General features: G+C 36.5%; 1 protein-coding gene across 1 annotated transcript in view; it reads right to left on the bottom strand.

Moving 5' to 3' along the window:
- Nucleotides 1–24,565, bottom strand: part of CEP162 (centrosomal protein 162) — a 46,534-nt gene that overhangs the window by 15,763 nt on the left and 6,206 nt on the right. The window contains 23 exon segments of the mRNA XM_040551713.1: nt 222–385; nt 1,045–1,171; nt 1,983–2,020; nt 2,023–2,087; nt 2,866–2,978; nt 3,820–3,957; nt 4,649–4,825; nt 4,827–4,877; nt 5,629–5,771; nt 7,520–7,558; nt 7,561–7,783; nt 8,815–9,079; nt 9,957–10,017; nt 10,020–10,037; nt 10,194–10,289; nt 10,292–10,384; nt 11,017–11,139; nt 11,520–11,547; nt 12,498–12,565; nt 13,587–13,639; nt 14,584–14,770; nt 15,039–15,191; nt 23,745–23,883. Of these exon segments, the coding sequence (XP_040407647.1) occupies nt 222–385; nt 1,045–1,171; nt 1,983–2,020; nt 2,023–2,087; nt 2,866–2,978; nt 3,820–3,957; nt 4,649–4,825; nt 4,827–4,877; nt 5,629–5,771; nt 7,520–7,558; nt 7,561–7,783; nt 8,815–9,079; nt 9,957–10,017; nt 10,020–10,037; nt 10,194–10,289; nt 10,292–10,384; nt 11,017–11,139; nt 11,520–11,547; nt 12,498–12,565; nt 13,587–13,639; nt 14,584–14,770; nt 15,039–15,191; nt 23,745–23,883 (2,562 nt within the window).

Consider the following 24,565-nt stretch of genomic DNA (forward strand, 5'->3'; position numbering starts at 1 on the left):
AAAAACAGTTCTAAGCAACATGCACTTGCAATTCTGACTGCATATGGAGTAATTCATATTTTGATTATAAAGACATCCACATTTGATTTAAAGGTTATGAAGGTTTCACGTGGTTTTTCTTCAAAAAGGTGGGAGCGTTATGAAGGACAAAGTTACATTATACGCATCAGTAGAAATCATTTTAAGTTTCAGCATTTTAAATAAAGCTAAATATTTATCACCTCTAGTTTTAGTTTCTCAATTTCTTCTCTTGCATCTTTAAGACGGGCTGCATCTTTATCTAGAAGATCCTGATTTTCTGCATACCATTGAAGTCTTCTTTTTAAATGAAGAATTTCCTGTTTGTATGATTCTTCCATAACTTTAAATTCGTAAGACTTCTCACCTACAAGAATAAAACACCATTATTACTGTTTTATTAGTAATTATGTGTTGAAGAATACGTAATTCAATGTATTTGAATGTATTGGATAGTCAATACTATTCTTCTCAGCACATTTCATACATTTACTAATTTGACATTCCTGTCACTGCAGTAAAGTTTTAAAATCAGATGCAAATTAGGACTTTAAATGCAACAATATTTAAAAAAACAAACAAACCATAGAATAATAATTACTTCATATATTGTAGTAGTCAATAGTTCACAGTTTGTCATAGAACGTATCGAAAACAGAATCCCAGTGGGATCTACTCTTCTACGCTACCTACTAGAATAAGGCAACATAGTCAATCTTTTATGAACAGAGTTGTCGTAAAAGTGGAATTGTAGGATTTCCATGTCCACTGAGAGACAGGCAAGAAATCAAGCTTAATATGCAATAAAGAGTTTGGCTGGATACAATAAAAGGCTTTCTAATAGAGTGCCAAAGGTACGGTTGTCTCTCCTTCACTGTATACTTCTATTGCAAGTTTAGACAATATTAGTCAAATGTATCCAGATCATTTCCAAAGTCATACTATATGGAGAAGCAAGTTTTAGTTGTATTTGTGTAGTCATGCAAAGAATAAGCACAATTACTCAATAAAACGCAGGTGCTTTACCTGATGTAGATGCAATTTGGACTTTTGCTAAATCTCTCTCTTTCTTTGCTTGCCCCAAGTCTACCTCAAGAGCTTGTTTATCTTGTTTAAGACGTTTTATCTCTTCTTGTAATTTATTTTCTTCCTTCTGAGTTTTAAAGAAAATGGTAAGACATGAAAACTAAACACACATCAACATGAACGTGTTTTTCACCATAAAATGATTAAATCACTATGGCTGTATTGAAACTAGAGGAGCCCTTAGAGTCTTTAGAGCTCAACGTCAGCTGTATCGGACCAGGAACAATTCCACTGGTTATGAAACTCTTTAGATCCAGCTTCCCTTATCATTGACTTAACCATTTTATAACAAAACAACAACAAAACAAAACTCCTTTTAGTTTCTGGCCTGATCATCAGAGCAAGTATGTACTATAACAGTCCCTTCTCTTGCAGTAAGCAGAGCAACAAAAGCTCTTGGAAGCCTTTCATTTTAACGTGAAGTGTACAAAACATTCTCCCTCAAAAACAGAAGCATGTGGAGTACTAGACGAGTGAGATGAGCAAATTGTAACATTATTTTCTCTCCAACGTTCTTTTCTAAACCTTCTTGGTAGAGGAGCAGTGATAAACACTATTCTGGATTTGTCTCAGGTGAAATCTACAGAAGTGTTGCTACTTTCTGCAACATCTCATACAAGGTATTTCAGGACTGTCAGTAAACACAAACACCACACTTTCAGTGAATCTGTGTTTTAAGGGGCTACTTCTGAGAGTTCGTTGATGAGAAAGGGATTACATATATATTACAAATGTATCATCAAACAAATTCTCAGAAGCATGGCAAATAATTTGCAGTGTAAAAGAGAAGCATGCTCACTACCTTCTTCATTTATATTGTTAGTCTACAATATTGATTTTTTCCCCCCACGTGACAAACAGGCTTGGCATATACCTACCCGTGCTGCTCGAAGTTCCGAAATCAATTCTGTGAAACTTGATTCCTGGCTGGTTCAGAATCCTGCACAATTCGTGACTGGATATTAATTTTTTCTATCTTTTCTCTTAAAAAAAAAAAAAAAAAAGAACAAAGCCAATTTTGCGACGTGATGACTTGGCATACTGAAAGCAAAACACAGACCCTCCAAATGGTACTATATAATGTCAATTCATGCAGGCTCAAAAAAAAAAACAAAAAACAAAAAAACAAAAAAAACCACAGTGCATCCTTATACCAAAAAAATTTACCTGTATGGGGGAAATCTGCTACATGAGAGGAGGAAAGAAAACCTATTTCATCAATGAAACTCATCTATGGGCCTCTCCCAGGCAAAGATTTATAGATTAGGAATATACACAGTTGACAGTTGTTTTTTTTTTTCTCCTCGTTACTTACATAGGACACGAATCTTACAGGGCCTACAGTGCTGTGAATCTAATGTTTCCTCCACTACCAGGATCCCTTGTGGCTCCTGATCTACTGTCTATCTTACAACAATATCAAAACATATTCAGATATGAGCAGAGCTGAAATACCAGAACAAGTGCAGTATGTGTTAAACATTCTGATTTGAATAACAATATTGAATTTTAGAATTGAAATATTCCTCAAATGAAGCTCTAGTCTTCCCATAGGTCTGCAAGATCAGCAAAAATACCAAGAATTACATGCCCATAATCAGTATAAATCTAAATTTTCTCAAAAGAAAAAAAAAATCACAAATCCAAGAAACACCACAAAACATGCATCTGACAGACTTTGCAGTGATTCTTCATAAACAAAAATAATAAAGTCACCTGAGAAATCTAGAGACTTTAGGTCAGATGTTTAATTAAGCTTACCTTAGGGCTATTAACTCAGACATTAAACACTGATTTTCCTTAAACATTTGTTCTTCATTTTTTTTGTTTTGGATTTGCAGCTCTTTCATTTGTTTGTATAACTTCTCATTTTCCTAAGATGAAACAGACAAAGCTAATGTTAATTGATAAAGAATGTTCATAAATTACTGTTCTACCTAGTTCAAAAACAACAGTTTCCCTCCTGAAACACTGAAACAGAAGCAAACAGCAAATGTTTATTACCAAATTTCCAAAAAGGCTATTTACTTTCATTATCTTTTCGCTGAAGTCATATCTAGCGACCTCTAAAACCTTGCCCAAGTGTCTGCTCACTCTGGAGTACCAGTCCTCCTGGGTTAGCTCCTCTGCAAAGCTATCCCAACTATATTCTGAAAGCACATACGTAGATGAGTGATGATAGATCAAAGTTCAACCTGCCCATGCTCCAACTCTGTGAACAAAACTAGTCACTGATTTGCCATACCTACAGCCACAATGGGACAACATTGCACGCGAAACATACTAAGATATGCTGCTGAGCACCAGCTGGAAGCTGGTTAAACTAACTTATTTTACAGCTGCAAGCATTCAAAGGATCATTAAGCTTGCATCATCTATTTCTATGCTTGACTATGTAATAAATCAGGCACACTTACAAGGTTTCCTTGTAATCAGCTGTTCATATTCTGTGAAAAACATCTTAAAACAGAACCCTACAGACTTCCAGTATTACTTGTAAGTATACGTTTCCTACTACATTTGGGGCAAAAAGGTTAGTTCAAACTAGACATGTATAAAACACTTGTTTAACGTGCAATTTATCTGTGCCCTTCACATCTAAATTTCATTCACTTTTAGATAGAAAGGTAACTATTTTCAACAGAACAGTAGTAACCATTAAATAGTTTTCTTTCTGAAATTGGCCAGAACACAACATGATATGCTGTGGTATACCTGCTGATAACCTTGAATAATGACCTCTTGATCTTCAATTTCTTTTTGTATTTGTGACAATTTTTCTTCAGTGACAGGAACTGTTGCTGTATGATGGATCCACCTCTTTTCTTTAGTCAGTTCTTCCATGCTTCTCAACTTTCAGAAAGAAATAGAAATGATTTGATGCATATTTGTTAGTCATATGAATCCTCTACAATGCTACACTTTATATTATACATAGGTTGCTACACATTGAGATATAAAAGTAGATCAATGAGCCAATGCTGTAATTGGAGTTTAACAGAAGCAATACAAAACACCGAAGTATAAAAATTTTGGTAATTTTTAATTATTATTATTTTTAATTATATCCTCCCTTTCCTATTCTTATTTACTTAGACTGGAAGTTATAGTGAAATAACCCTGCAAATATGCCTTATAGAGAAAACACAACATTGAAATGTGCATCAAATAAACAAACAGTATCTCAACATATCATACTTTTCTGCTTTTCAACAAGTGGTATCTGTTACTCTACCCCATTTTTTAAACAGATAAGACCAAGTTAAATCTTTGAAAAACAAACAAACAAACAAAACTGCTGCAGAAATCTCAAAACAGCAAATAAGTGAATTCAGGACAAGATAGTTTATAGAGAAAAAGATCATGTCCTATAGGTAATAAATGAAGCACTGGGTAAACATTTGAACACATACACTCCTGCTTTGTATGTGTGGATTTTCTGCTCATTAACAAACTCATCTAAAATAACATGCTTACAAATAACAACGTTCAGAAGTAATGTTTCTCATTTTCTATACTAGCAGGATACAAAGTGATAAAGTACCTTGCTCTGAAGAACATAGTTTTCCTGACCCCACTGAGAAAGCTCTTTTTCATGCTGTGTTTTCAATTCTAGTATCTTTGTCTCCATGTCTTTCTCCTTTTGTGAAACTGTGCTGGTTAGCTGCTGAATCAAATCACGAGCTCTGTTCAGGTCCTCCTCAGCAACTTGTGCTCGTCTATAGCAAATATAGTTCTCTCTCACAACTTTTGACAGGAGAAAATGGCAAATGCTAGTGAAGAGATAAATTCAGGGAACCATTAAACTGAGTTGATTGTTTACAGAAAATTACTCTCATCAATTTTATTAAGTGGCTATCTGGCTCTTGCGAAACCACATAGGATACTTGAAGGGAAAATAAAACACCATTCTAGTATCAAAACATCCCACAAATTTTTTTCCTTTAAATGAGATATTTTCTTATTTCCTAAAAATGCTGGGAAAACAAAACAAAGAACAGCTAGAAACAAACCCTCTCCTATGAGAGCCACTACACAGCCACTGTATTCATTATACATTTTTTTGAAAAGCAATAATGATTTAGGCATTCAGTACATTTTTATACAATTTGTAAGGAAGAAGGAAAATCCAACATGGTACTGCAAATTCAGTCATCTTAGAGAAGTCAAAAGATACTATTAAACATTCAGTGTAACTCAGGTAGAAAAACAAATACAAGTACTGTTTAAGATCCTTAGCAGAACATTTTTAAGAAAAAAAAAATTTAAAACTATGCCCAATTCTACAGCATATTTTTAAAAGAAATTAATAAGCTTTAAAACTTGAAGTACCTAGAATTACTAAAGCAACCGAATTATCCAAGCAACTGAAAACCAATCTTACAGATTTTAAAAGCAAAACCAAGCATTTGACTAAAAAGTTTTTATTCAATATCTTGTGAATATTATTAAAGTTTTGACAAAATAGGTTTGCTAACCAAGCTGTATACGCTATAATTAGGAGCATCATTAATTACTACTTACATGCTGATACTCTCTGCAAGAATCCACAACCTGGTGCCCAAGGTTATGAACAACTGATTGTCCAGACATAACTCTGTTAATATCCTCCTTAGAAGCTGGTTCATTTGTTGCAGATCTTATTATCCTTGTAGCAAATAAGACTTCTTCATCAGGCAGAAAGGAAAACAGAACAAAATTAAAACTTAGAATTTAAAGTCCTTGAAAAAAAAATCTATTCATGTGATCCAACCCTTAACAGGCAATTGAAGCATTCTACAATCTGTATTTTGAATTAAATATAGAAGCTTCAGAGCAACGAGACACTACAGAAAATGTAGCAGGCATCAGTTCTGTACTTAAGGTAAAAAACAAACAAACAAAAAAACAAACAACAAAAGATCAACTGGGATAAATAGCTGGATAATAAATCCTTTATGAAACAAGATTCATCTCAGTTATCTGCTCGATAAGGGACCAGTTATTTGTGTATACAGAAATAAAACATATTCAAAGCTATGGTGAAGGTAAGACAGTGATTTTCAAAATTTGGAGTGCAGGTAGCACATAAAGAGATGCACTATCTATTTATTGCATCAAGTAGCAACCTGACCACAAAGTAAAAACCAAGGAAGCTCCCCCTAGAAAGTAACTACCATACATGGAACTATGCACAACTTAGTCTTCTGAAATACAAGTACTAACTACAACTGCCGCTTCATTCCTGCCTTTAATGATTTAAGCTAAGAGCTCCTCCTTAGGAATATCATACCTAAAAACAAACAGGCAATTATCATTTTCCAGATTTAATACTTTTACATTTTTTCCACATCTCATCTCACAAAGGTGCTCCTCAGCATGATGATTAGAGGAACTGTTTGCTTCAACGCCTTTCTCTTCCTAGCTACAGAAGCAGGATGCATTCTCTTGAAAGTAACTTCTGAATGCACCTGAAATCGCTGTGGGAGAATTGTTTAGACAGAGAGAGAAAAGCATGTTGAGTGAGGCTAGAGTCCTCATTTTCTTAGGACTTCTCTTTCACTTCCATCACCTCTGTCTGCCTGTACACTTGCACCATCTCCAGCTCTTACAGCAATGCTGTAAGGAACAAGGTCTCTTAGTCTGAGAGCTGTCACTGAAGCATCTCTTTAAGGCAGGCAACTTAATCCTCAACTGGTTTTCCCAACACTACTTGCAGGGTTTTCAAAAGCATTACATGGTAGAAGTGTGCTAAAACCTCAGCATCCAGAAAGTTATCTTCCCACGCGTCTTGAGACTGCAAATGGCCTGGCAAAAGATGGCCAGCTGAATTATCTCAGAAAACCCTTCCAGCAAGAGATCAGTCATCAAAAATAAATAAATAAAGTCCTCTACTTGCAGCTCAGCATTTACAGGACTACAGGTATTATCCATTCCTTAGTGCTACAACAGGAGACATGAACAGGAAAGAGGACATCATATTTATTTTAGAGTGTTTTGTTTTCTAGAAAAACAAAGATGAAAAAAGAAGCTGAGATATAAATTCAGTATCATGTGCAGAAGCTAGTTTATTAGCAAATCTTTGCATTTACTGTAATTAAAAATGTAATGTATAGAGATTCATTTTTGAACAGCAGCTGTTTTGGACTTCGTGTTGTTTTGGACTTACTGGTGAACAATAGCTAAATCCTAAATATAGTGGTGATTTATATACAGAAAAATATAGAAAAAAATCAGTACTTAATCACATTTAGCACATTTAGTTTTGGATTCTTCTACACCATTTTGAAACGTTAACTTTTTTTGGGGGGGGGGGGGGGGGGAGGGGGGGGGGGGGGAAGGGACGAGACCTAGGAGAGAAAGAGGATGTGAAGCATGAACAGCAAAGCTCTCTGGCTCTAAAAAGTAAAATTCAGACCTCTTAAGATAGAATTACCTTTAGATTTGGCTCTGTCTGAAGGACTTCTGGCTTTCACAGTGTTTTCTTGAAAGTTTCTTTTGGCATTTTCCTTCAGTAGCTGGAAAAGACTTTTGAGTGCGAAGTGGATTTCCCATACCCAGAACTTCTAACCACTCCTTGAGGACCATACGAAGACTTCTTTTTATGTAAAGGTGCTGCACTTCTGTTATTCTTGTACAACATTTGCTTAGTTGTCATTGACTCTGATCTTTCATTCTTCGTGGAATGCGACTGAATAGCCTATGACAGAGCACATTTATTTAAAACAGGTTTTAGGGTTTAGTGTGATCTGAAGGCAACTTTTGCTACCAGAAAAACATAGAATCAGTTACCAGAATTACACAGCAAAGACTACTGAGTGGGAGGGGAAGAAAAAAACAAGGGAATTAATTTTAAGATTTAATTTTAGCCGAGTAGTATGACATCCTGCAGAATTTATTATGCTTTCCTACTTCAGAAGTTTATATAAAACAAGTATTTGCACTGGTTCTGTTTCATTGTTCTGGGAAGTTGTATTATATTACAGGATTTTAGCTTACCGAAACGTGTAGCTATCAGGTTATTTGACTAAAGGCTAAATCACAGTGAACAAAGAAAACAAGCAAGGAAGAGAAACAGAGGCAGGTAGAGAAACCTTACCTAAACCTCATCATTAAAAACAGAGCACTTGACTCTCAGGAACAGCAAATGATTATTAAAACAGGAAAGATTAGCTTACTGGCCCTGTGTGAAGCCCACCAGAATGAATCAACTAAACAAACGGCAAATTAGGTGAAAGGAAGGATTCATATGGATTAGGTAGAAACAAGTGTGGGAAATAGAAATCAAGATTAGAGAAGCTGACTGGTTTGCTAGTCACCATGCTAGTCTGATTAAAAGCCCTACATCTGATCAGTCTAATCTACGCTCTTAATGAGCTGTATTTCTAACTATCCACTCTGTGGGTACACTCTCCATTCTGAGCCTTGTGTGTGTTCACACAGTCCCCTCAATGAGAATACATGCTCAAACTCACTACTAGCTTGATGTGGGGATATGGAACTGCAACAGCCTTGCATGTATTGGGCTAAGATTCTTCCTGTCCTGCCAGTCCCAAAGTCCACTGGATGTGGATATCTCTAACAATAGCAACCATAACATGAAGGTTTCAAGAAAAACAGCAACACTCTTAATTTCTAGACATCAGAGCATAATCAAATAACAGGCAGTCTAAAGACACATACATTTTGAATGTATTTTCACATAATAAAAATCTGTTTGATACTACTTACCTGGTTAGTTTTGCTGCCTTGTGAAAGCAGACAGTCTTCTACCATCTTTTCATTTAGTACATCAGGCTGAACTTCAGTGGTCTGAATTTCTTTTTCAGTCACCCTCTGAAGGTTACATTTATTTGCACCCATCTGCAGAAAGATGCTCTCGTCTTTGTTAGATTTTTCAAGTAAGTTTGTCTCCCAAACTGTATTATTCTGGTGCTCTTTAAAGGGCAAGTGATTGATAAGTTCATTTCCTGTACTGCCTGTCTGTTTCACAGGACTACAAAAAAAGGAATAAAGTCACTATATAGTAAGATTTTTGCCCTTTGCCTTTCTGTGACTCTGGAAAAAGTGGGCCATTTTCTCTTTATATAACATCTGTAAAGACTGCTTGAACTTGAAAGAGTCACTAGGCTCTTTTTAAGAACAATCTTGCAGATTTAGTTATAAAAAAAAAAAAAAAGAGAGACTAGGCTGAAGATTCACTCCCACACTGTGAAACAAGAGACATTTCCCAGCAGTAACTGCTTTTGTGAAGGCACCAAACTGGGCTATAAGATGAACACCCGCAAGCATGCAGTCAGTGTTAATAAAACCACAAATGATAATTTCTGCAAAGTGTTAAGCTCCCCAAAATAATTTGTTAAGCAAAACCTATTTCTGATGGCTGTGCTTTCTTCTCTACATAACAGTTGGAGTAGAACAAAAGGAGGTATGGAGCATAGGTTAGTAGGAATTACATGAGTAATAAGCAGTGTAAGAAGATGTGATCTCTTCCCAGACTGTGGAGATCGGAGAACTAGGATAGGATGTGGGGTGAAAGCCATGTACAGGGGAGGGAAACAATGAGCAGAAGTCCCAAAAAGCAGAGATCCTATTTGTAGTAGTTGTCAGCATGAGGAAGACTCATCCAAATGACGTGGCAAATGTTACTGCTTATCACCTAAACGAAGTTTGGGCATCCTGGTCTAAAGCAACTAACTGTATAACCATTGTACAATTCACAGCAATATGCCATAATGCCAATGCAAAAGAGTAAAATTTCAGTCTTAGTGAAAAAGTGAAAAAGACAGATGAGTCATTTGTAAGCTGTTTTTCACAAATAGTTAATGGACTTAAGTTATTACAATTCTTAAAACACGTTCTGAAATAAATACCTTTCAGGTTCCAAATCAAATCTTCTGGCATTATATGAGTCTCCTTTAATAGGTCTCATCAGTCTTCCACAGTAGGTAGGTCTAATTAGCGCAAAGTAATAAAAATATTTTTAAAAGATTAGAAAATGTATTTGTAAAAAGGACAACATTTTAAAATGTTTCATAAATTGAATATTAAAGATATTACCAGTTCACTCACATGCTTGTACAATGCACACCTTCATTTAAGGTATTTACCTGATTCAGTGGTTGACACGTTTTTTGAATAGATATCATTATTTTGTGAAACACTTTCCAATAAGCACTTTGAGATTGCCATTGCAGAATCATGTTTTTTTGCTCATCAGTGTCTTCCAAAGACTGATCAATGTGATGATATGCTTGGCGTAATGCTTCGATGTCACTGGTAATTTGTCCATAGGAAGTGCCTGTGAAAAATACAAGCCCTTAAGAGCTACTACAGGACTTTCTGCATGGGAAACTTATCACCAGAACCCATGTTTCAGTTACAAGCCTGGACTATTATCAGGTGAGAACAGTGTTTTCAAGTATGGAAAAAATAAATAAGTCTCATTTCTGCTACAAAAGTAAACAGTTACCAAGTTAATTAGTATGAGCTACATAGCCTTATCTACAGTTTGCGTACCTTTCCCAGCCCTACCCCCACTATTGTCTCATTACTAAAGCTAACAGTATATGTGAAACAACAATTTTAATAGATGCCATCAGAGCCATACTCTGGTTATCAGCTAGGTACAATCTCTTACAGAGCTTTGTACAACAGTGTATTTTATTGCTGAACACTGCCAAAGCAGAATTTTAGCTATGGTGAATAACTAAAAGAGATTGTATTTAAATCAGACTGCAATGTCAAAAGCAACTTTACAGTAACCAAGGGTAAGAAGGTGTGTTTATGCTAAAAAGACACCTTTTTACTGAGATAATTCCTTCTCCTCTCAAGATACGTTAATAAAAGCCAAGGGCGTCAAGTTCACCAACAACTTAAGAACAAATGAAGACTCCAGAACTATCTGTTTGCTTAAAATAAAAAAATCTTTACCTGTTTCTTTCATTTCAATTCCACTAACTTCTTGAGGCAGATAATGTTCACCTAGTGCTACATCTGATGTTTCAACAGTCTTTTGAAGTTCTGTAGTTGAATCTTGTGAATCAAGTAATACAACTAAAACAAAGAAGCGTTAAAGAAAACACAGTTCTCTTATTCATAGTCCATCTACACTGGAATTAGGAGTACACCAAAGCTTATCTTGATGCTCTAAATGTGCCAAATAAGCAGCCATATAGATTATTATAATGCCATTAATATTAGTAACTCTAAATATAAGCATCGAAAGTACTGTCTAGTAAAATAAAAAATTAAATTAGTAATTACTTTGAAGTGCTAACACGTAGATTTGTTTTTAATCATTTCAGTCCAACAGACTTCCAGTAGAACACAACCAAATTAAGTAAAAAAAAAAAAATTCAAGTAATACAATCAGATGAAAAAGTATCAAAAAGGTACATTTAATATTCTTCTACTGATGAAATTTTGTATTTTACCTTTAGCCAGCATGCCAGTGTTTGGTTCCTGTGAAGAATAAACAAAAACATTACTTTTGGAATTTCATGAAAAAAAAAATCTGGACAAACTTTAAAAGCTGGCCCAAAACCTAAGAACTAAAGCAGTTCTCAGTGTTCCAAGCATGTGCACTTTTCTAAAGCTCTCCTCTTTCAACACCCTGTACTCTAAAAACCTTCTTGTAAGTGACTGGGAACTAAATGATACTCTGCATAAATGAAATATGATATTTACACCTTCCTGGTTGTCTTCTACTGTAATTTCAGAATATAAAATAATGTAGCAGTAAGTATTGCAGTTCCATTCTATTTGTTCTTTTCAAACATTTCTTAGAAATATTACTCCAATAAACTTAAAAAGAACTACAAATTATCTACTATAGATGAACACAGTGCTCTATAGACTCCTATCCTAAAAACTGAAACCAGAAGGCATGCTCCAGGAATGCACCTGGTGTGGTCCAGCCACACATGCTCCACCTCAAAAGACCTGACAAAGCAGGTTGATAGCAATATTCCCAAAGCTGTGTAGATTTTACGTTCTCTTTCCAAACTGCTTCTCCATACAGATCTGCTTTTGGTCTGTGTCACTTGCTAGCATAGACACCACTTTAATAGCTCCACGGGAGAAATTAATCACTGTCCGTCCTGAGGCTGAGGCTCTAAGCAGAGCTCATGATTTCTGCACTCTTCCACAGTTCTGAATTCAGAGGAGGAATAGGTAGGCAACCCTGTGAAGAACTTAATGCTTAGTGATACATTACAGGGAAGTGTATATCCTCAATAAAACAATATAGTCCTAGGATCATTATATTCTTTCAGACAGTACATATAATACAAGGGTTTAGTATATTCACAGTTATACATTGCAGAGATTTTACAGTTCATGAAAGGAATATAAACATTTGCAAAGTTATTTGTCTTAAACACTTTCACTCCTGACATCATATTTTGATTTACCTGATTTCCTTCAGCCTTAAAGCCAGGATTAGCATCTGTTTCTTCTTCAAAATCTTCACTGTAGCTGCCTGAAGAGTAAAATAAACATCAAACAAATGCAATATTCAGGAAAGATAAAGCAGTATGGGAAAAGCTATTTCTTCTGTCCCAATCTCTCGGCTAAGAACAGCTACCACCACTATTACTTGTTCCACAAAAACAGAAAGTTTTTGATACTGTGTATAGTAGAAAAACTACAGTAAAAGTCACACATAATATCTCCAAATACAAATGAAGTTTGTTGTATGACAGATGTAAATTAACTCTGTCACCTTGTGGCCTACTTGAATTGACCGTTTTTATTCAATCATTTTCTCTCACTTTAGGGTGAAACGATGCAAAGCTACAAAGTTGCTATAGTATTTCTGCGACACCTACCATGATCTGCGATCTATTGATCAATCATATTTCTGAAGAGATTTCCTGTGATTTACAAATATGGCCTCTTTATATTTGGGAAATTCAAGCTCAGTATCCCTCAAAACTTCAGCTAAATCTTTATCATATATTAGGAATGAAGAGCGAAATAAAGAAGGCAAATGAAATACGAATACAGAAAGACAAGTATGGAAGGAGTATAGCATGGAAACTTGGAAAAAAGGATCAGTTAAGAGTAATACTGCAAATTACAGAGATCAAGCTCAGGCAGGAAAAGAGAACAAAAATACAGAAGATGACACTTGAAACACTGGAGTAACTCAAATGTTAAGGGGTATTTCAAGATCAGGGTCGTTTTTTTTTTTAAATCAGTTTTTGATAGGCAGATTTCTTTTCCCCTTTTTTTCTCTTCCTTTTTCTCTGTTTTTTTTTTTTTTTTCCTGTCTCGTACGTTTTGGTCACAATAGATTAAAAATCCAAATCAAAATAAAAAGCACAAAGCATCCTCTGATGCCCTGCTATGAAGTCTTCTGAAGACTTTGCATCTGAACAGGAGCGCTAATCCACAAATTATTTCTGTTATTGCTTAATGAGGTTGTTGCAATTCATAGCATATGCACTTAAAAAAAAAGAATCTTCAAATGAACAGCTTAACAGCTTAGATAGTATTACCAGATTTCTCCTCATGTGCGGCTTCCTCTTCTCCTTTTTTACTTTCTTCATTTCTGAGAAACAAAATGAAAAATTTACTGTCTCTTCTTGGAGAGTAAATAAATACATTTTTTAACTCATAAAACTTCACATTTATTGCTAATTGTAAGACGTACCAGAAACCTTAATTTCTCCATCATATCAAATCATAGGTAAGAAAGTCAGGTAAATGAGGTAAATGTCAGTAGTTATTAAATAAATATGTATGTTTATCATATTATTTCCATTTCCATCATATTGTATATCTCCATACTTCAAATTCTCAATCTAACTCTTAAAATCACTCCTTTCTGCATTCCCTCCAACATCTACACCAGATTCTCACACAAACATTTATCATCAGGCTTGCTTCCTGTTCTGACCTTTTCATTCTGCATTACCAAAACAAAAAAATCATCTCTTTCCCCTTTCTTGCTTAAAACTCCAGAACTCTGACTCTCCAGCTGCTCTCACATTGGATGTTTACACTTAATATTTTTAATGAATGCAGACTGAACTGCCCGTTCCTCCATTATTCTCACAGATATTTGAACTTGTTTTCACATTACAGATTATAAATGGATTTCCCTAGTCTGTCTTTCTCCATATTCATCCAAGGGGAAATAGAATATTTTTTGGTCTACTACCTAGTTACTATCAGTTGTTATCTCTTGTCATTTAGTTACACCTTACAATTAAGAACATTAAATCAACTTGTAACTATTGTGTTGTACAAACATGATGTAGCTATGTTCATTCATCACCTAGCCATGCTCTTGCCTTACTTCTTTATTTATTAAACCCACTTTCTTTGTCTTTAGAAAAAAAAAAAAAGTAAACCAACAACAAAAACAAAACCCATCCACACCCAGAAAAACATACAGGATCTTGTCTCACGGATACCCAAATGTGGTATTCACATGTCCAGGTCATTTGTGCCCACTAGTATAGTCTGCAACTTTTCTTCCCTCTAAATTACCGAACAAATGGTGCTAGTATTACAGAATCATTGGAATCCAGCTCTTTATTTAATCTTGAATAATCAATAGTTGATGAAGCTTCCTGTTCAAGTTTGGCAAAAAAGATCTCTTTTTCTTCTTGTTCTTCCAGGGTATCCAATCCAACTCCTGTGATACTTTGATTAGGCCCAGAAGCTACCACTGAATCTAAATTTGAGAAAACAGAATAAACTAACTGTGTTGGCACTCTACGACTACACGTAATAGTCATAACAGTTAACTACAACTATAGACAGACTTACAAACTATTAACGGTATCAAATTATCACAAATTAATATAAGGAACCTTCAATCCATAAGCTTCAGCTGAGAAGTGAAGAATCTCAACTTGCAATAAATTAGAGGAAATCTTGTAATAATAATTTAGGTTTAGATCTAGCTAACTTCCTGAAGTGGTTGCACTCTCAGTTCTCACCATTTGTCTCCAGGCTGTCTCTACTTAAGGAGACAGCGATCCCATTACTTGTCTGAAGAGGCATCTTTTCTGCGTGCATATTCTCATCAGTTCCTCCCATCAGCTGCAAAGCGTTCTGTATCTTGACAATGCTTCCACTTGATCCAAGCATTCCTAGGAAGGAAGCTGCAACATTACTATCACCTAGAAGCTGTTTGTATGACACTTCAGTCGTGTTCCAGAACCACCTTTTTTTGATCTTGTTGCAACTGCAAAGATGTACAATCTTACAAATTGTGTTCTTCTAACTTCTGTTTCTGTTATGATATGTAAAACCTTGTTTAGAGTTAACTGGCCTATTATAAACATTTTCTTCCCATCCTACATATTTAGGCCCAAGCCTAAAGTTCAGCATGGGATAAATGTAACAACTGTTATCGACTTCCTGTAACACTACTCATGGAGAATAATTGGAGAACAATTAACTTATTTTTGTTGTTGTTGTTGTTAAAAGAACAGAGAAACTAACACTTCCTTGTTGAAAATCTATTAATTATGTTTGATTAACTATCCCCGAGAAAGCACCAGACTTCTAAAATTTGTAGCCATTGGCTTAACAGCTACATTTCATTTGTTGCAAATTAAGCGCTTTAGGGGGAAAAAAAAAGTAACCAAACTTAGAGGTTGCTGACAAACACATAGTTCTTCCATTCTGTGTGCTTTTGTAACTGCAATATGCAGTTGCTCTCCTTACTGTAACTTAATTATTGCGAAGGCAGTTCACTAACTTTATGTGCGAATTCTGCTCTCAAACAGAATGCTGCTGTACCTACTTCCTTACCAAAAACCAAAAGCCAAATATTGCAGTAAATTACTACTTAAATAAGCTGTACTAAGTCCCTTCTGCCTCCCCCTGCAACATCCACTTTTAGGCTTGGATTGTTACCACGTCTGTCTTTTCCAAAATGAATCTCCAGTCAGCAAAATAAACTCAGAATTTATTCTGTCTGGCCAAAGGATGTTTAGACTGTAGCTGTGTGCTTGTACTGAACGTACCAGGAGGGGTGAAGACACTGACAAAAGCTCATTTCCTGTTGGCAGGGGATTGCAGGAGATGCATACCTCAATAATCCTGCACATCAAGAACACTAAACCTGTCTCCCATGTGCTGATCAAGTGCATCAGCTCTAGGCTGTTATTCTGTCCTTGTAATATACAAGCCCAACTAAGTTCCTTTAAAGAAATGCCATACTTGCCTATATAATGACAATGGAGGACCCCCTCCCTTCAATACTGAAAATGTACCAGAGTGAGGCAAAGAGGGGAGGAAGGGGAGAAAAAGGGGGGAAAAAGAAGTCTGAACATCTTTTCCTTCCCTAATGGCCAGCCCTTAGCACGTGCATTCTGATTTTAAGAGCCTTCTTGTTAAGTAGTAGTACAGTATTTTTCCTTGAGTTGCAATGACAAAGTCCCCTTACATGTTTTACTGGGAGGCTAAATACATGTGATTTTACATCTTGCAAATGACTTCCATTCCTGTACCTAACTTTGGTTCCCTCCCTGATACAGAGCTCTGACTTACCTTGCATGCTACAAATAGATGTTGGAGACTAACTTAAGGCCAAGCTCCACCTCTATACAGTTACTACCTAAACAAAACCTATTTGCTACTACATTGAAAACTAGGAAATGAAAAACTCATTGTGCTGTACAGAAGCTAAAAAAAAATGAATAGTCCATTTCTCTGATAGCTAAATGCAGTAATTTAAAGTGATTTACCCAGATGGGCACTTTGTTCTAGCTATCAAGACAGCAAATGGGAGTCTGTTTTCAGCTGGATCCCCTTTTTTTGCACAGCTTTAGATTAACTGCAATCTCAACTTTTAATGAAACAAAATAATAAAAACCAAAACATTTTCCTTAATTTTATTTTAATTATCTCAAGCTCAATACACTGACAGACTTGCACTGCTCTTGAAGTTTTCACGATTTTTTTTAACTGATATATTCAAGTAATTTTCCCGTTCAAATTTGACCTGAGCTTTTTAAAAAGCACTTTCCAACTATAATCTGAAAATCAAATGCTGTTTTACAGCCACCGAGGTTTATAACTCAGCCACTCCCAATTCCCAGATACGTGCACCAGATTACAAGGGGATACTACTGTTGCTGCTGAAGGCAAGAACATCTTTTTACTAGCCCTACACAATCTGAACTCTGAGAAACCTATTGAACTTGGAAAAAAACAACATCAACTTGGATGGTTTTCAAAGTTTATATTTTCGCTGTGCTTTTTGACTGTTTGAATAGTCTTATCGATTTCTGAGGGACTTGCAAGGGTGATGGGGGGGGCATTTTTATTTCTTGTGAAAGTGATTTCTTGAGCAGCAGTTTCATTTTACTACTCATAGCCTTGCACTGTTAATTCTTGCAATATTTTGCAAGACTCATGATACGTGGTATACTGCCCCTTACAATAAATTAAAGTAAGAACCTGAATTTCACTTAGAAAAATATTTTATCACACCTGCAGAGAAAACCTTAAGAACATAAATACGCAGGGCTCAAACCTAGATATGATGACACTTACTTCTGTTATTTGTAATATGACCACGACTTACAGAACTGAGCAATTTTCTTTTTGATATCATATAAAACACAGTAATTTTGTTACCCTCCAAATTGTCTGGACTGTCAGAAGCGATGCTTTCTTCTTCTTTGTTTAAATATGAATCTTTCTTGTCCTTATGGAATTTTCCAGCATTTGGAATTTAGACAAAGCCTTACTCCGAGATGCACTGGAAGAAGGTTTAGGGGGAACTACTTTTAGGTGTACACAACATTTATGAATTTTAATATACAATGGACAGGGAATAAAGAGAAAAATAGGGTGTGAGTATTCAGATTGCCAATTCCGAAAAAATAATGTAATTCATTTTCTTGTTGAATTATCTAAAATTTTGCAGCTATAAATAAAAACAGACAAGTTAGTATTTAAGGATGCTGAAACTAATTTTTTTGCTCTTTCATTTTTAAAAGAAAAATTACTCATTAGTTCTTACTCCATATACACCTTGCATTCAAATACATTGTTCTATTGTTGCTTAATGTATACATTAACTGAAAACAAAGAAAAAGAAAACTAAGAAAACTACTTCAACAATAAAAGAACTTTTGTACTATAGGTTTTGAAAGAAAGCATCTAGATCAGTTCAAAGAAAAGCAGAAAAACATAGGCAAGATGTGAATTACTACCACCTTTATCACTGGCAGTTACAAGAACTGCATATTGCCTGTTTAAACCCCCTGTGAGGACTTGCTTAGTGGCCAGTAAAACCAAACACCTATTCACTTTACAACTAATTAAATTTTAGATAACAGTACCATTGCTGAAACTGTGCTCTCTCATGAGACTTAGATGATAGTCAACTATACACTTTATATACCCTAGACTAGACAGATGCACTGCATGAGACTTGTCCAAACCATCGCATGTGTGTTTGTGTATGTGCTTTGTAGGGGTGGTAGGGTTGCTCCTAACTGGCTAATTCAGAGAAAATTCTTAGTTACAGATTGTTCAAATTTACCTTGACACATGAGAGAGCAAAGGCTGCCTTTGGTCAAGCTGGTGCTTGGTCAAGCTGAGTGCTGGTCAAGCACTCCTGTTGTCTACAAAACAGGAGGACTATGGGGAGATCTGACCAGAAGCTCGTAGAACTCAGAAATATGCAAGATGATTAAAGGAAGATAAACATATGACAGATGCAGGCTAAGTCAAAAGAAAAGCTCTAAAACCCTTGCAGATACAATATATGGGTCCTTTATTCCCCTGACTGATGGCCAAGACCACTAATGAGGCATCACTTCTCTACCTTCATTCTCCCACATCTACAGAAACACCAAAAATGTTGACAGCATGCCTTCAGTTGTAAATAATGCAAACATCCGTGCCTTTTAAAACGGTAATTTGACATAGCTGTCAAACTTCTCCTATTGCTCACATTTCAAATGTAAAGCTTAATTTGAGACAGTCAATTTTAATGTTTTTATCCCAGACCGAGATGCTTTACAGCTATTTTGCACAAAGGAGGCTTACGAAAACAGGACATACACTCTAGAAATCTACCATAAGGAAAATGATCTATAGACTATGCAGTCACAAGCAGGATCAACTGCCAAATATTTCTTTGTCAGGCTCTCCAAAATATTAGTGAATCTGTTTGAATTCACATCAAAGCTACATTTAACATAGTATATATATATATATATATCTCAGTTAATTGCTACTATACTTTACACAAAAGTGTTTCATAGAGCAACAATTATAATTCTTAATTATTATTGGAGTTTCTTCTCAGATAGCATTAATAGTTTACTTCATATAGACGGCTGAATCTGAAATTACGTTGACTAAAATAATCCCTCAGTTAAATAACCTAATTTGTCATTATGATACCAACTGCACTGTTTCCATTTCAGATGCAGCATGCACAGCAGAGGGAAAATCATATTAATACTTATCTGACTGGAGTTTTTCAGCTTCAACAAATAGAACACCGAATATTAATATTTCTTGAGTAGGAAATACAGAAAAGGTATTTTCTGTTTATTAACTATACTGATCTTTGTTATGACTTTCAAGGTTATTTTCCTCCCCCATTTGCTTACATTCAATACTGTCTACCTACCTACATCGCTAGGTACAGTGATCAATGATGTAACAACAATTAAGCAAAAGTTCACACACTTGTTAGTTTCTTTGGGAAATGACAAACAAATTAAGTGGCAGCTTGCTTTCATGAGAAAACTAGGTCAAAAGGACTATTTACAAAAGGATTTTCTACAGGAAATGTACTAGTAATATAAGGCTGATATTGAATAAACTGAGCAAAACATATTTAATCAAATACCAGACTGGAAATCTGAATGTGGAATCTGTTTTTCATTGTTTTCCACTACTTCAGCATGGCTTTCCATCCTTTTCTTCTCTTTTCTCACTTTAACAAATCTTGTTTGAAAATCTTGAAAAGTAAGACAAACAGCAAGAATAGACAGGCAAGCAAGACAGGACAGCAGTTATTATAACCCAATTTCTCTTTATCATTTAAATGGCAAAAACAAGTAGACATCATATTAGTTAGAGATATGTCTTTAACCTGTCAAATATGGAAGACTGTATCTTGAATCATAATTTACACATTTCAGCTTAAAGCTGAAGAACAGAGTTCAAACGTGCCTAGAATAATAAGCAGAGTTATTTTAAAATGTACTTTACTATGCTTAGCCAAAAGAACAGAAGTAGTTTACACTGTTTACCATTAGCCTACAAAACCAAGTGAAAAGAGGTTATTAGTACAAATTGCTACCTACTTCCCAACACTTTGGCAGTGAGACGCCTTGGAAAAAACATTCAGACAACAAATACTTGCAGAAATATATAGCCCTCCAGTCACCTGTCTCATGTCTTTCAGGAAAGCATGGTATAGATACTAAAGCAGCTCAAAATGAAAACCCCAAACTGGAAACCGTTTATCACCCTGGTGCATAGCTCAAGCTAATTAGCCAGACTTTGCACTTCATTAATATCACAATCTCTCTCCATGGTGCCATTCAAATACATCAACTCATATGGAGCTAGCTCACGTATTTGTAATGCTGCACTGGGGGTGGAGGTGAGATTCATACATTTACATAATGGTAATTCACGATAACAAAACACTTAGAGAATAATAATTATACTACCTCACAGCCTGTTAATAAGAGTCTTATCTGCAAACCAACATGGAGGTTCAAGCTTATGAGAATTCACAAGGCTCTGCACAAAGTTTTGAAAAAATTCTAAATTTACACTTCTCAGAACTTAAACTCAGCTTACTTCCATATTTGCTGTCATCAGAGCAATATTACTATTTCTTCAGCAGGACAATTATTTTGCTATTTACGGCACATTTAATAACCTTACAAAAAGCTACAAAACTAGATCACCTTCTTCTCATTTCATCCCTTGCAGTAACTTATGTTGCAATGCTGCTGTGCCTTCATCCATTATTAATACACGAGAGCAACATAATTCATAACACACATCTACTGAAGAATATTAAACCTAGCAAAATTGTATTTGATGGAAGCACAGAAGCGTGCAACACAAAGAGAGACAGAGAAAGGAAAAAAAGGAGCAGTTCTAGAAGCACATCAGTCCCTCAGGAAGAGTATGAATATGAACAGTCTCGCTTCTTTCATGGGTGAATTGATTCCATGCTTGCAAAACTGGGTAGATTTACCATCTACATATTTTCACATTAAAAGATAAGTTTGTTTTAAGATATCTGTGATGCTTTTACCCTGATGGTCAGCTAAGCTCCACCACAACCACTCTCACTCCCCCTCCTCCAAGGAAAAGTGGGAGAAAGTACGATGGGAAAGGCTGAAGGGTTGAGATAAGGACAAGGAGATCACTCAGCAATTATCGTCACAAGCAAAACAGACTCAGCATAGGGAGATTAATATAATTTATTATTACCTACTACTAACAAGCTAGAGCAGTGAGAAACTAAAAACAAACTAAAAACACCTTTTCCCCATCCACCCTCTTCCACCTCCCCCCCCAGCAGCAGGGAATGGGGGCTGTGGTCAGTCCCCGATGCTTCTTCTCCACCGCTCCTTCACGGTCACTCTCTGCCCCTGCTCCACGCAGGGTCCCTCCCACGGGATGCCGTCCTGCCCGAACTGAGCCTGCAGGGGCTGCCCACAGGGAGCAGCTCTTCAAGAACTGCTCCCACACGGCTCCGTACCACGGGGTCCATCCCCCAGGAGCAAACTGCTCCAGCACGGGTCCCCCACGGGCGGCAGCTCCCCCCAGACCCCCTGCTCCTGCGTGGGCTCCTCTCCACGGGCTGCAGCTCCGGCCCAGAGCCTGCTCCACTGGGGGCTCCTCCACGGGGGGGCTGCAGCGTGGAGATCTGCTCCATGTGGGACCCGTGGGCTGCAGGGGGACAGCCTGCTCCACCAGGGGCCTCTCCACAGGCCACAGGGGAACTGCTGCTGCGTGCCTGGAGCACCTCCTGCCCTCCTGCTGCACTGACCTGGGGGGCTGCAGGGCTGGTTCTCACTCCTCACTCCCAGCTGCTGTCACACAGCAGGTTTTTTCCCTTCCTTAAATCTGCCAGAGACCCAATGAACGTTGCTCCTTGTCTTGGCTGTGGCCAGCAGAGGGTCCCTTTGCAGGTGGCTGGAGCTGGCTCTGATCTGACATGAGACAGCTACTGGGCTCTGCTCACAGAGGCCACCCCTGCACCCCGGTGCTACCAAAACCTTGCCACATAAACCCAATACAAGACCGTAACAAGTTTACTAGAAATTTATTTATATTTCATATGTCAACAAAATGAAGATCAAGCACGTTTCAGTTCTAGTAGCTTTTCCTCTGGTTAAACTGCATGGCTGAAAAGATATTCTTAGCTAAAAAAATAAAAAACGTTGAATTGGTCTGGACAGGAACCACCTGACATCATCACATTACTTCTGGTTCTACTTTGCACTTAATCCATATTAAGAACTGTTCTCCAAAAGTTCTAATTAGCCTGCCCTTTAGGTACCTATTCCAGTATTTCTGGTTGAAGTAGCATGAGAAGCATCAAAGCACTTTATGGGTTGACTCAAGGATCTCAAAAAAATCATGGAAGAATGACAAACTTCTAAAGACCCCTGAAAATTTTCATTGAAAAAACATTGAGAAATGAGGTCATGCTAACTGCTTAATTCTCGTGCTATGCCCACACTGTTCTTCAGGATTTTTTTGAAAAGCAGCAAGGAAATCATAATATTTCATAACTACCTGCACTGCCTGATAGGAGTTTTCTCATGTCCATTGGAGATCTCCAGCAACATCTTAGAAGCCAAGGACACATGAGTCCAGACAACATCCATTAAAGGTTGTGCCTAAATGGCACAATTTCTGACTAAGATTTGACATGAACTATAACAACACTAACAGGACAGAGATATTCTTAAAATCAGAGACTCCCAGTAGTACCTTAACTTCGTCATATGAAAACCCGATTTCTGGGATTTTCTGTTAAGCTCCGTTACAAGCTACACAAATCATGAAAATAAGAGGACAGTGATTATTACAAGAAGAAGAGACAATCACCCTGTGGAAACTAACTACCCCTAGGGTTTGCTACCAAATAGGAAAACGATGAAGGAATGGAAATTCAGAGGTGGAAAGCTTGCATATAATACATTTCCCTCCATAACTACGTGACTTAGTAAATACTGAACTAGTGACTGTGTTATCCCAGCCCTTTTCTCCTTGAGCCATGTTTATGGCAAGGGAAATACTGACAGCAGACGTTTTTGAATCAGCTGCTGTTGTTAAACCATCAGTATAAGAACAGGTTGGTTACGAAACATACCTACAAATATTTCAGTAGAATTCATAAGTTACATTTTCTAATTACCTTACTCTCTGTATTTACTCTTTACAAGTTTTAGTAACCTGAAAGCTACACAAAAAAAACAAACAAACAGCAGAAGGCTTGCTCACAGCTTGAATATGATCTCTGTTAAAAAATACAATTACATTTGAGTTTTACCCTCTGCAAACTTGCACTGTAATGTTCCAAAGTACTTGAGTTGCACTGACATCATCTGAAACCAAGCCTGCGTGAAGGGAAAGAACTAGCCTGACACCCTGTGGCCAAAAAATTGCAGAACAACATTATTTACCACCATCATCTGAATCTTCCTCAGATATCCACCATGGCACTGAATCCTTTTTCTTCATTTCTTTTTTCCTAGGCTGTCCCAACGTCTCAAGAATGCTGGACTTTTTTTTTGAATTTCCAAGTGAATCATCTGAAAGAGACTGAATCAAATCACATACAAGATTAAAGATAGCTTTTACTTTTTCTCATTAACTGTTTAATATTGTTTAACTGTATTTCAGCCACTCAGTTCTTGAACTTCTGAGTTCAGATGTCTGTCTTTACTCCCCCCATCTGCTTTTTTTGTATATGCATGAAAAGAATGAGTAACAGACAGTAACGATATTCATGTGGAGCAATACTGGAGATTATATTGTAACACCACTGCCAGAATTTAAAGTGTTAAAAGTTATCTGGTTCGTAGAGTTTATGTTCGAAAGAACAGTATAATCAGCTCCTTTTTCAATTAGTTACAACATATAACAACCAGACAAAATCCTGCCTACATCCCTAAAGATTAAAGAAAAAATAAAGTAGCATACAAACTGTTGCGCTTGGCCAGGCTTTTTATACAAGCAACATTATTTATATTCTAAAAGTGAACCTTCACAAGCAACTTTCTAGCTCCCAGCAAAACAGATTTCAGAAATTCACTTTGTACTATGTATTCATGGACACGAATGGAAACACCAAATCCCTTTCTACCTGACTCCACGTATTAAGCTTTGTTATGTATTTTTTCAGTTATCTATACTGATTTGACTGATGGCTTAATTCAGTGGAGAAGAAAAGGCTATGATATGGAGAAGAAAGGCTAGGAATTTAGTTACAAAACAGTGATGG

Source organism: Cygnus olor, chromosome 3, assembly GCF_009769625.2.
Source record: "Cygnus olor isolate bCygOlo1 chromosome 3, bCygOlo1.pri.v2, whole genome shotgun sequence".
Taxonomy (NCBI): Eukaryota; Metazoa; Chordata; class Aves; order Anseriformes; family Anatidae; genus Cygnus; species Cygnus olor.